The 13,473-nt window shown below is 37.3% G+C and overlaps 1 protein-coding gene across 1 annotated transcript in view; it reads left to right on the top strand.

Annotated features, from left to right (window-relative positions):
* The window catches only part of LOC105916372 (A disintegrin and metalloproteinase with thrombospondin motifs 7), a gene marked incomplete in the record, with an annotated part of 219,136 nt that overhangs the window by 16,048 nt on the left and 189,615 nt on the right, over positions 1-13,473 (top strand). Inside the window, 2 exon segments of the mRNA XM_036129684.1 lie at positions 5,973-6,156; positions 9,634-9,833. Coding sequence (XP_035985577.1) covers positions 5,973-6,156; positions 9,634-9,833 — 384 coding nt within the window.

A 13,473-nucleotide genomic window follows, 5' to 3' on the forward strand; every position in this document is an offset into this window, starting at 1 on the left:
AGCTTTTTAAATGAAAGAAAACTAACGTATTTAAATAAAAAAAAACAATTTATATTTGTTTCAGTTATTAATTGACTGCCAAAACACAATGTCCAAATGAGTTCAAATGTTCAAATGAGGACGTTTCACTTGTTCTGTAACTATCTATAATGGAACATCATACACATTTTTAAGGTAGTCTCATGTTATCCATACCAAGTTCTTAAATGAAATACGGTCACTCTTGTAACAAAAGATAGTACGTTTCATGACAAGCATCAGCTCAACATCTCAGGGTGGAAACTTTAGTGTGGAGAGATTTAGCAAAACTTGCATTTTGTTGACGGTGCAACTTAAAAATAGACCAGAGCTGTATGTTTTACCTCTTTCTCATGAAAATGCATCTTTCCATCAAAATGGGAACTCCTAAGAAGAAGAGATGCCGGATCCCGCAACCTTTAGGTCGTGTCAAGAATACTACCTCCTAAGAACTGCGCTACAATAAACGGCGCAGGCTTTGACAGCAACAGTGGTGCAGAGGTGACTTGACATTTTCAAAGATTCATGGCACACACAAACTAGCAGAGGGTGTTAAGGTGTTATTTTTACTGAAGAGGACGACATATCACTAAAACTCAACGTTAGTGAAAGTTGGATTCATTTAGCATTTTCATTTTAAGTCACTGCAGGGTCCTTGTTTTTATTTCTCTCAAACCTGTCTGGTGGTGATCAAATCACATATACATAACGGCGCTGTGGCATCTTTTGTATGCCTTATATTTCTGGAGACAATCTCATTACAGCTTGTCAACTCACCGGTGTGATGATAAAAATCATGCCCTGGTATGATTTCGTTTCACCTGTGGTTCATTGCATCAGTCCATTCTTTAGGGGTACTTTTTTTCTTAACTGAGCTGTCTTCACTTTTAAACATACAGGACTTAGAAATGGAGGACCTCAGAATGTGTCACATTAACCCCTGCCTCTTCCCCTCCTTCTCCTCTCTTCACCCAAGACTGATTCGCTTTGCTCTAGAGGTGTTTTTTTCCCGTTTGCTCACAATTCTTAGTATTTGTGACATGATCTTTTTATGCGCAAGGTTATCCTCCCAACTTTTGAGGGTTAGTTTTGTTACAATTCTGCTCATTTTAACTACATAACGATGCTGATGTTTTTTGTTTCTGCACCTTTCCTTAGCCATTGCATCAAAATCTTGCCCAGATATTTATTTGATGACACAAATCTGAATAACAATAAATGTAAATCGATAGAAGTCTTAAAGCCCAGCTTGAGCTTTAAGTTTAGCATTGGAAATGTTTGGTATTTGATTTGAACAGCTTTTGGTGTAAAATGATGGAGGGTAACTATAAGGACAAAGCTTTTCTGTGAAAAGTCGACTATTATTACTTCTCTGATCTGTCCTGTGCTGAAGATCTTTGAATGACCTTATTAGCGCGCTCATTTCACATTCACAGTAAGACACGATTTCTGCTACTCTCTGTCCATCTCTGTTACTGAATCTGTAAGTGACATGAGTCGCTGTCCCTCATGCACCATTCAGCATTCACCTTGTAGTCCGTTTAGTATGCCAGCCTTCCTGTCTGAGCTCCACAGGAGCTCCTTGACAGCTGAAGGAGAGTTAACCGGAGCAGACAATGGACAAGAATTAAATATAAGGCCAGGATAGTCAACAGCAAAGGAAGAAAAGTGGCCGTTGGAATTGGTTTTTGTCTCCCTGTCAGTGTAATTTATGGAGCGGAAATTCGGCTGTTATTGTTTGATATTTTTCATCAGCGTCACAAAAATTTGTGGGTCAAAAATAAACCGTGTACATTTTTTATCGTAAGACAGAGGTTTCTACTCATGTGCTGCTTTGATCGTTATCTAAGCCAAGTTCCTATATGTAAAGTATCAGCTTTGCATAATACTGGCTCAACATCTCCTGTATTTAACTTAAGTCAAAATGTAAAGCATCACACTTATTTGCACTACTGGTAAAGATACTTAATAAAAAGTAAAAATTTGTATTATTTTGTTGTAGTTGTGTAATCTTACACTGAAAGCATTAGGCAAAGCTTAAATTTAAGTATATTAATTCACTAGGAATAAAAAAATTACACATTGAGAAACATTTTGACAATCTCCTTTTGTAAAACATTGCACAAGGCTGGAGCACATAGACAGACCTTTATTCTGGGTTGTTGATGGTCTTGGGTCCTATCTCATGTTCTCCACTCTTGAGCCATTCCCACTATTTTCTACAGGAGGTCTGGGGATGACTGAGCTGGTTATGGAAGAAGGAGGATTTTTCTTAGACATAGACTTAGACAAACTTTATTGTCATTTTGTATGCACAGAGTACATACAAAACAAAATTTCGTTTCATACAGCTTATGACAATGTAATGAGACTGCAATTGAAATAAGATAGCATTATAATATAAATTACAGCAGTGATAAGAATGTAACAATGCAGGAGAAAAACAGTTTTTAAAAAAGTGTGCAGAAGAATGTTCAACAATGTTTGTAGTACAAAAAAATAATAGTGCAAAAAAGGCATTCATTTGAAAAAGTTCAATGTTGGCAATGCAAAATAATAATGGTGCAAAAAAGCAGTAAATGTTCAGTTGTGTGCTTTTAAATTTAAATGGGTTATAAAAGTTCAGCAACGTTGGTAGTGCAACATAATGATACAAAATGGCCATAAAGTTCAGTTCTGTGCATGTGTGATGCAGAGTCCAGTTTAGAGTCCAACAGTCTGATGGCAACGGGGGAAAAGCTGTTGCAGAACCTGGTGGACCTGCAGGGGATGCTGTCTGGTTTGCTCTCTGATTCTGTCTGGTTAACCTTTGCTGCACTGATTTGTTCATGCTCTGAATCATCATCCTTTTAAGAAAGAAATTATCAACCCCTTTTCAGTTTTCTGGCACAAGCCACCAGAGTTTTAATTAAAATATCCTGTTTTTTAAAAAGTTTTGATGATGCCAAGAAAGATTACGTATGTTAAGAGCACTCAAGAGCCTTTGAAAAAGAAATGAGGAGCATCGCAGGTCCTCCTCCATACATACCAGAGGGAATGAGGGGCCTTTCCACACATTTATCCCTTTTGAATGCAAGAATCCCCTGAATATGTGATCCTGAAATGCTGGAACGCATTTGCTAACCTAATTTCCTGGAAGTATATGATGTGTGTGTTCTGCGTCCCCCCTTTTTAAAATTTTTTTTGTAGAAGAGCTCAGATGTGGGGGCACTAGGGTGGGAACGTGTGAATGTGACTGTCTACCTGGTTTTCTGTTAGTCTTTTTGTTAGGTTGAGTTTGGACTGCCCCTTGTCCTGAGACATCTCAGGTCTCCACTAAGTGTGGAGACATGCATTATACATTTTGTATTAAATAATACTGTATATTTTTCAGTGATGGTATCAAAGCATTAGTTGTTTGTACCTATGATACTTTATCAGTTGGTTTTGCTGTTCTTTTTATATCTCTCTTTGCAGGTGAAGAAGCAGACTCAGAGGATGTTATATTGCTCTCTCCCTTTTCTCTCCTCTTCCATTTTCACCTTTTCCCCCTTTTAGCATTTTGTCTCATCTGCTTCTCTCCTCCCCCCCCCCTCTTCTACCTTCCCGTTGCTGTGTCCATTTAACATGAAATCGTCCCAGCATAAAATCTAATAAAGCTTCTTGCATATTTAAATCAAGCAGAGCACTATGGCAAAAGCAGTAGGGCTCCACTTGTGAAAGTAAAATCTTTTGGGCTCGTTTTGGACAACAATTGTTAATGCTACACTGCCAGACAGGATACACAAAACAAACTCATTTGCTAAAAAAGGCCTGACATACCATAACACAACTGGTTGTCATGTGATTACCTTCTTATGGTCCTTCTTATTGTCAGCGGTAAACTTGGTGCTTTACCTGCCTCGTTTGTCACAGTTCCAGTTGTTTTTAATTATTGTATTTATTATGCTGACTGGAAACATGGGAATTTACTTCCTTTTCTCTACGTTGGCCATTTGGGGGAGTTAAGAAGATAACTAAATGGGTGGAAAAAATTGTCTATTTGTTGCCACGCTTTATGCGTAATTAAAAAATTCTCCTTTTTTAAATTTAAAGTCATATTTTTATTTTAACTTGTGGGTTAAATGTAATGATTTTAAGTAGTCAGAAGGGAACCCCTTGATATAATAATGTGGGTTTGACATTCGCAATGTGGGTTAAAACTGACTTATTATAGGAATAAAATGTCAAACAGGAGATACCATGATTTATACTTAAAAAAAAGTATGAGAAATTCAAACTTGCAAAGGTACCTCGGCACTAGCAATTTTTGTGATTTTTTTTTTTTTATGTAGCATAAATATTTTTATATCAAAATGCTTTCTTATGTTATTTAATCATTTTTATCACAGTAGTGAATTTATCTTAGGGCTTCATTTTTTTTCCCTCTCAAACCACTAAAAAGAAAAAGCGTTACATTTCATGTTCTTTTCCTAAATGGGCTGAAATAGGAAACATTTTTATTTGACGCACGACACATTTTTATAAAAAAATTAAAAAATTGTGAAACTTTGTGAGTACAGTCTTTAAAGAAAGATGTGCTGTGAAGGCAGTGGGTCCCTAAGTGATGGCAATCCCTGAAACTGTGTGGCTCCTGAGGACTGGGGAAAAAAAAACATTAATAAAGGCTGTCACAATCTTAAACTTTGAGTTGCACTTAGCTGTCATTAACCCATTCAAGCCTGATGCACTAAATGTTGGCTTTTAGCTTTTAACCTCACTGAAATGGTCACAGTGCATCATTTTCAACGTAAAGAAGCAAAGTAAATAATTTAGAGTAATAGCTGAAATTTTAGCTTTTTATAGTGCGTCATTTTCTCAATAGATGAGAAATGCTGTTGTTGACAGTTTAAGGTTGTCCATGAAATCTTAAACATCAGGTTGTGTTGTCTTATTAAAAAAAGCTACCATCTTGTTTTTATGTCACAGCTTGCTATAGATTACTTGTCGTTGCCTTACCTTTATGCTGCGAATCCAACAAGTTCATCAAGCCTACTGATGAGCTTAAAAGCAGATATATTAAGTGATGCCGTGGTGTTTCTTTTTTAAATGAATCCAAGGCAGTGGTTTCTGTAGTAACAAACTGAAATGCTGCAAATTAAATATTGGTTGCCTAAAGGGAGAAACAGTTAAAGGCTTTTAGCGTCAGCGTTGAATAAAGGGCAGAATTTTGAAAATAGTGATGGAAATTAGTACATTTAAGCCAATATGTTCATAAAGTTAAACAGGATTTTTAGTACACTCTGAAGATTATGTTGTAATTGTGTCAGATTTTGCTTTAAATACAAACCAATTGCATAGTGTGAAGAAATACCTTGAAGTATGAACATATTAAAGCCTCCTCTGCAGAAAACTGGAATATCTGATAAATGTTGCAGTGTTTCTTCAATTTGATTTAGATTTAGAAAAATGCAGTATAAAGCACTAGTGAGTATAGCATATCATTTAATATATGATTGTGTTTCTACAGCACAGTTTTATTTTTCCTTATTAGTGTCTCAATAACAGAGTAGAGCCAACGTCTCTGAATTTCTGACCAGCAGACTCTGAGGTTTAAGACTTTATTGTGATATTAATTATCTGAGTTTTTGTTGCAGGTCTTATTTAAAAATTTAGTGTTGTGTTTTTTTTCCCCCTACCAAACTCATAAATATGTATTTTTTTTTTCATCAAACGGGATCATTAAAGACAATATGCAAATGTCTTCTGACATGTTCTTAATGCCAAGAACACCATCCAAGCTTCTCTTGACAACCTGGCCAGATATTTGACTCAGATTGCTCCCGTGTCTTCTTATTATTTCTGCTTCCTCCCTCATTATGCACTCCAGTAAAGCTGTAGACTTGATTCACATTTGATCTTTTTTTGAGATGTTTCCTCTGAGGGCTCTTGGAGAATCTAACGCCTTGAATGTTTGTCTTTCATTGTTTCTTCAGACAGGACTGTTTAAGTTGTCTGATGAAGAGTTTTTCATTCAGCCTCTGGAGAAGTCCCACGATGAGACCTCAGCACCTCAAGCCCACGCCATCTACAAACGGCACGTGTCTCCTCCTGCCCGCGGTCCAGTCATCCACGCCATCTCAGGGAAACCAGGTCTCAACGGCACCTGTGGAAACCAAAGTAAATCACGAGTCACCCCGAGATACATGCATGCATCTTTATTTGCTATTATTCAGATTTTACCCGGCTGAGTGCCACATGTGAAATTGGATATCATTGTTGGGTAGCACATTCGAGAATTAGTCTCAGTGACTCGACAACGTTAAGCAGAAAGAGTCTTATTCGTGAAGATCAAAAATGATGCTTACCTTCTCTTCCCGGTTTCTCTTCAGCTTTTACCAGGCTAATAATTGGCTCCGGTCAGAGGGAAAAAAAATACAGCTGCTCATAAATCACTTGTTTAAAATTCTGAACTGGCTGAATTGACTTTGAAAGGCAGTTTAAAGTCCTAGGGAGATAAAAAAGATTTTTTTTTTTTTTACCATTACTATTTTGGGAGGACAATTTATGCAGCCTTTTCTGATGCAATCATTTCAAACGCAGAAGTGGGTGTTAAATGCTTTATAAGAGTTTGTTTTAAGACTTAATCATGCTTCCTTTGATATTTCTTTCGGACCACCTTGAACTTTCTTTGATATACAGGACTGTGGAAAAGTTTTAGATCATTCTTAATTTCTTTAGATTTGGAAGCAGATCAACTAGATTTGTTTTTGTAAATGATGATAGTCATCATTATTGATGTTTCTCCAGACCTTTACAAAGGTCCATCTGATTTTGGCTATTTTTATTCTGTCCTCTACCTTACCTGAGCGCTATATTGAGCCACTTGTGCATTCAGAAATAAGGAAAGTGGAGAAGTGGTGGATAAAATAAGTTTCTGGTCTCAAAAAGCTGCCTACAGCAAAAAAATGTATATTCAGCAAAAATCCGACACATGATTTTAGGGATGTATTTTCCTTGACTTGTTGGTGCTAGTTGTTAGCTATTATCTTTTTAGTTGAACCTTTTTGGAGATAAACACAATTTTCTGTCTCTTTGGTTTATCTCACAGTGTCGGCCAATTAAATGGGAACAAGTTGTTTCTTTATGGGAGGATAATAATTGGCAAAATGCCTATAAATTCTATTTTAAATTATTTCTTTACATTCTTTTCTCTTTTTTGTTACTGAAGTTTTTCTTGTCCGTCCTCTGCCACAGTACCTTTAAAAACCGACCCTCAGAAAAGGGTGAAGTACTGGAAAGAAGATGGCAAAGTTCAACTCAAAACCTTTGCATTATAAGATAGTATCTGCTTCATTGAGGTTGCTTGTAGTCTTTGGTGAATTAACACATCTTTGTTTTAAAATAGTTGTTACAATTTAATTTATATAGCTGTGTTCATAAATTTATGTAATTTAGGATCTCCCCAAAGTGGTTCAATGATAATGAGGTTAAAAGACAGAGAAACCACTCCAGAACTTTCAACTTTTCCTGTTGCAGATACTAACCTTCTGTTTGGGTCTGTTTGGGTGCCGAGTTGGAATATCCAGCATCTGAGCCGAAGTGTGCAAGTTATCCTCCGGTGTTTTCTGACAACATGCTGCATTCAACTTGCCATCAACTTTGACAAAGTTATCTATGCTTTGTAGCTCCAGAAGTTATGTAAGAAGTATGCAGGAGCCCAGAAGCAGATCACATATGCACTGTAGATGGTTTCCTTCAGTAGCTATTTAAACCTACGTGGATCAACAAGTATCAAGTCAAAACATACTTTTAATCCAAAGACAGCATCATTTTTGACATTTTCTGTTGTAATAATGGTTTAAACTAGAGTAAACACGTTTGTTTGCGGATACATGGCTTTGTGCATTGGTGAAGGAAAGGTTTTTCCTCATTTATGTTTTGAAAAATGGCCAGAAAATCTAAAATTCTGCCAGAGTATGTCAACTTATAAGCATAACAGTGTTTCAACCATCAAAGCTTTAACTTATTCACCTTTGTTTTAGTTTTCTTTTATTGTATTTTAGTTAAAAAAATATTTAAACGTTGACTTATGTTTACTTAACTCTTTAATCCATTTATGGTTTCCTTCTTTGTTTTTTCTGATTCTCTTTTCAGCAGCCAATTTACAAAGTACTTTTATAAAGCTACTTTAAAGACCAGCTACTTTACAAAGTAGCTTTGGAAAGGACCCAACTGGTTTTACAGCTACTTTATATGTCTAGTGTGAGGATTAATGTAAGACTCCTCTTGGGTGCTCATGTATGCATTAAAAACTGTAGACCATCTTCACCCTTGGTTTAGGAAAAAACAGCTCAAGATTGATGCTTTCCCCTCCGGGTTTTTAGGACCCCTGAGGAAAGCTGATTTAAGTTCCCTTTTTTGACTTTCATTTCATTTAAATCATCGTACCCATGTTGGTTTGACTAATCCACCAAAAAGGGATAACCTTATTAGCTGCTGTCTTGCTATGAATATTCTTTGTCAATTTTATTCAAAATCTTTTTTTAAGCTTATGATTTCCTTCCAGTGTACTGCTTTTTCAGTGAGCCCATACTGTTCTCACTGATCCCTGAAGCAATACCCTCAGCTGTTTGTCTGTTTTAATGATTTTGTTCCCAAGTATGCAGTTTGATGTGCTGCTGGTGTTCTGGGTCTGCCTTTAGGTTCTTAGTCAAAGATCTTCCTTCTTTTTATAAATATAACAAAGCAGCTCCTAGGCAATTTATACCCAATGTTTAAAGCTGTGTGCTCAGAATTTATTGCATAATTTATCCTTTACGGGGTGAACACATTAATTGCTCGTGCTACAATTAGTTGACTTTAATATGTTAACTGTTAAACTGAATGTTGGACTGCTCCTAACATAAAAAGACAAAATACAAAATGGCGACACAGAAACATGAGGAAACAGAGGCTTTTGGAGGATGAGATGGGATATTTAAGCACACGGATAACGAGTTTTGCCCTAAAAAATTAAAACCATTTATGAGGGATAGCAACAGAAATGACCACATTAACTTCTGTTCTCCCCAGCACAATTTTTGCAGCTGGAGTCGCAGCTGGAGTCTCAGCTGGAGCCGCAGCTGGCCGGCATGTCCCAAGGAGCAGTGTTAGTGAGGGTTTGTGGCAAACCAGAACTGGATCAGGACCACAACCCACACCATAGTCAGTGTGAGCCCCGGTTAAGAGACCTGACACGATGCTATAAAGACGAGTGGGCCAAACCTCCTCCATACATATGGGAGACTGATAAGGTTACATAGACAAACTAAACAACAGTTCTACAAGCTATTAAGTCCTCGAGTTTCCCCTTTTTCACATACAGTTTTTCCATTTTGACTTTTAGGGGTTCGGATAGTTATTTTTGTTTAGTTTTACACTTTAGATCTTTTTTAATGCAGCCTGTTAAAGGCTAGATAATTTTTATTGTGCCCTGAGACCTAAAACCTGAAGGAATCTGTGCTTCCTTTTTATTGTCACTGTTCATCAGTTGGTTTGTTTGACACCCCCTCTGCCTCACAATATAAAATAACCCAAATAGTTAAAAGTATTTAACAAGCTGAAGTCAAACCCAGTTTGGATTGCGTGAACATTCTGAAATTTTTGCATCTCCAGATTCCCATAAAAGTTCGGAAGACATCGAGAGTCACCGGGAACGATGGGAACGTCGTCATCATAGGCGGCGGCGAAGAATTCATCAACGCTCAGTAAGCAGAGAGAAGTGGGTGGAAACTTTAGTGGTGGCGGACTCCAAAATGGTGGACTATCATGGGAGCAAAGCGGTGGAGGACTATGCCCTCGCTATCATGAACATTGTGAGTATTTTATATTTGACATTCAGAATAAAAGTAACATTTAATGCTGTGAAAATTAAACAACAACTCGATTGTCTCAAAGCAATCATCAGTTTAACACCAATTCCCTCAGACATCAATAAAACTAATTTTAGTCCTGCAAGTATTTCAGTTAGAGAGAGATCTGGAGAATGGGACCTTCAAATGTTTTTACAATGTAGTAAAGAGCATTATTATAATGAAAGGGGCCACTATCATCAGCTAAAGAAGTTTCCATAAAGGAATGTTGATCCTTTACAGTATTTTTCTGTGTACTAATTGGTGCATGTTGAAACACTGCATCATCCTCTATGATGCCAGGACCCATCTGTCTCAACAGAAAGTGGCATGTGCTTCCTCCGGCTCTGCCATCTTCCCATAGTGCAATTTGCTGTAATTTCTATCCCCTGATAAATGACACAAACATGCATCCGGCTTTTTGCCTCGTAGAGTTATGATGTATATTTTACAATGCTTTGACTGCTACAGCTTGTGGTTACAGGATGTCAGTGCATCTGTCAAATTTGAAATGGGAATACAGAACATATCATGCGTTTTAATACATTCCTTTTCACATTTAAATCATTCAGTTGTGGTCTATAAAAGTAACACTTTGGGATGAATTATTTGTTATTGTTGCCCCACAGCCCCTCTTTGACCCCAGTTCTGAGGTTCATCTGAGAGCAACCTGTTTTGGTGTGGTTACTTTTAATGCAAAGCAGGCATTTCATATCCCTTCCCCCTGCAGGTTGCAGAACGTTCCACTCCACCCTTTTCAGCCAGTTTTGTATTATGCTGGGGGACGGTATAATGATTTGTGTGTGTAATACACCCAGCAACCAAGACATTTTTACCTCATTGAGCTTGTACTACAAAATCGTGGTGAAAAAATAAAATGGCATATTCACAAAATTGATAAGCTGGAAGTTCATGACCTTGTTTTGCAGTTCAGCACCACATACGGTAACGTTATTGGTCAAAAAACGTAATTGAGAAAAAGTGAACAGCTTGAAAAATATAACCAAGCAGAATATAAAGATATATACACAGCTCCCAGAGAGGCTACATTAATTTTTTCTGCACTCCTAGACACTCACAACAAAATGTATTTTAAGGTTAAAAGGGTGTCCTCTTTGAATTCAACTGAATATGAATTTGTGTGTTGCATGATTTAAATACATTTTAGATTTATCGGTTATTTTAGGACATTTTCTTTTTTGTTTTTGGTAAGTTAAGGCGATGGATATAGGGTGTGTCTCACTGCAGTGGCCGCATCCTTTGAAGGCCACATTTGTAGGCCGATTACGTCACAGTGTGACAATGTGGCGACGAAGGCTGTCACAATTCATGAATCCTTCAAAGGCTCCTTCAAATGCAGCCGACAAACGTGTCCTTCTTTTCCCCAATTTGAAGGATGGGTCCGGTGTATCCTTAATGGCCGCCCTATCCCATGATTCATTGCGGGTTGAAGAGGATTGTTCCAACTGACACAGCAAAGGTGGAGAGAAGTGAAAAGCTGTAAATATAGTGGGATATATTACATTTTCTTTGACATAAATGTAATTTAAAAAAAAAAATTAAGAGAGGAGTTGGCTATGTAAACCTGAAATATTTGCTCGGTGTTTTGACATGTCGCTAGATTTTAAAGCTGCTTGGGTATGTGCATTGATGCTGCACGGCAGCTGGCTCGCCTTGACAGGAGAGAGAAAACTCCTCTCTCCCAGCACATTGCTTTCGAATTACCGTCTCATGCCGATTTTCCTCAATGAGTTAAAAGCAGAAATAAGTCAGATATCTAATGTCAATGTTTGGTTTGTTCAATATTGTTATTTACTACAAATTGACTTATACTTTGCTCAGAAAGTTATAGGGTTAGTGTTTAAGTTGTAAAAAGTTTTACTAATAAATTACACAAACTGTATTTGCCCTAAGTTAATTTTATTTAGTGGTATATTTCTTTTTTTTTTTTTAGAACTTAAACTTTTATTATTTTTGCAGAGCAATGATACAACCATTCATTAAAGGCACATGACACAAATGTTGACAGTATAAAGTTTTCCATAAAATAAACATCTTAGTCACAATTGTAGGTTCATCTTCATACAACCCAAAAATAAGGATACACTTTAGGAGGGATAGCTAGACATCATATGCCAAGAGACAAACTTGTTGGGTTTATTTACATCAACATTGCTTCAGCTGGTCCCCAGCGCAGGCTAAAAGTGTTTTTTTGAAGTCTTAATGAGTAGGTTATCTTTTCCATTTTATACAATTCCCTTACTTTTTGGACCCATAAGTCATAGGAAGGAGGCTCCAGCTGCATCCACCTTATTGTGATGCATTTCAGGGCAGCTGTAAAAAGGACATTTAACAGATATGCTTTGGCCCGTCCTTGCAAGCCATCTGGTATAATACCAAGTACCGCAACTGCAACATCCTTTGGTATAACTCCTGGGAAAATATGGTTTATAGTTCTGTACACCTCATCCCAAAAGTTTTGAAGTTTGGGGCATGACCAAAAAATGTGTGTATGATTGGGGACCGCTGAGCCACAATTTCTCCAACACAAGCTTGGTACTTTAGGATCCATCTTGGCAACCACATCTGGGGTCCTGAAATATCTGCTAATAATTTTCCATTTGTATTCCCGCCACATATTTGAGTTTGTAACTCTATGAGCCTCAATCCAGACTCCCTCCCATGCCTCGTCAGAAATTATTTTGGCCGTCTCTGCCTCCCATCTTTGTTTTGTCCAAGTGGTATCGTTAAGGTTCATTGACAGTAATGCACTATATAACTTTGCTATACATTTTTTATCTCCTCCCCCTTTCTGGTAATGGATTAGAAGGTTTTCTAATGGTGTTGGATTTAGTACTTTTTCCCAGTCCTTGTGTGCGAGCAAAAAAGAGCGCAGCTGTAAATATCTAAAGAAATCACTTTTTTGGAGATGAAAATTCCTACATAACTCTTCAAACGACATAAGATTGTTTCTGTCGATCAACTGATGCAGAAATGTAAGCCCCTGTTCAGCCCATTTAGAAAAATTTTTGTCCAAGAGATTGGGTGTGAAAGATTTAATATGTCCAATGCTTGTTAATATTGACAAACCTCTCGGTAGCTTGAAAGAAATTCGCACTTTGTTCCAAATGTCAAGTGTGGTTTTAGTCCACAATGGCAGTTCCTTTACTGGGATATCTAGAAATGGCAATACCTTTAATGGTACTGAGCACTTTGCTTGCTCAATGCTGAGCCATCTTGTTCGAGAATCCTGTTGGATCCATGAAATTAAAGGCTTTAACTGAGCTGCCCAGAAATAGTATTTTAAAACCGGAAGCTTGAGGCCCCCTTCTGTCTTACTTCTTTGTAGTGTTTTATATTTTATGCGAGGGCGCTTGCCTTGCCATATGAATTTTGATATAATTTTATCCAATTCAACGAACGTGGACTTAGGTATGCCAACTGGTAACATTTGGAACAGATACAATAATCTGGGTAACAGATTCATGCGGATGGTTTCAATGCGACCGAGGAGGGACAAAGGCAATGCTGACCATCGCTCCAGGTCTTTTTTAATTATATCCAGTGTTTTAGTGTAATTGACGTGATACAAATCATTTAATGA

Source organism: Fundulus heteroclitus, unplaced genomic scaffold, assembly GCF_011125445.2.
Source record: "Fundulus heteroclitus isolate FHET01 unplaced genomic scaffold, MU-UCD_Fhet_4.1 scaffold_201, whole genome shotgun sequence".
In the NCBI taxonomy this organism is placed as follows: Eukaryota; Metazoa; Chordata; class Actinopteri; order Cyprinodontiformes; family Fundulidae; genus Fundulus; species Fundulus heteroclitus.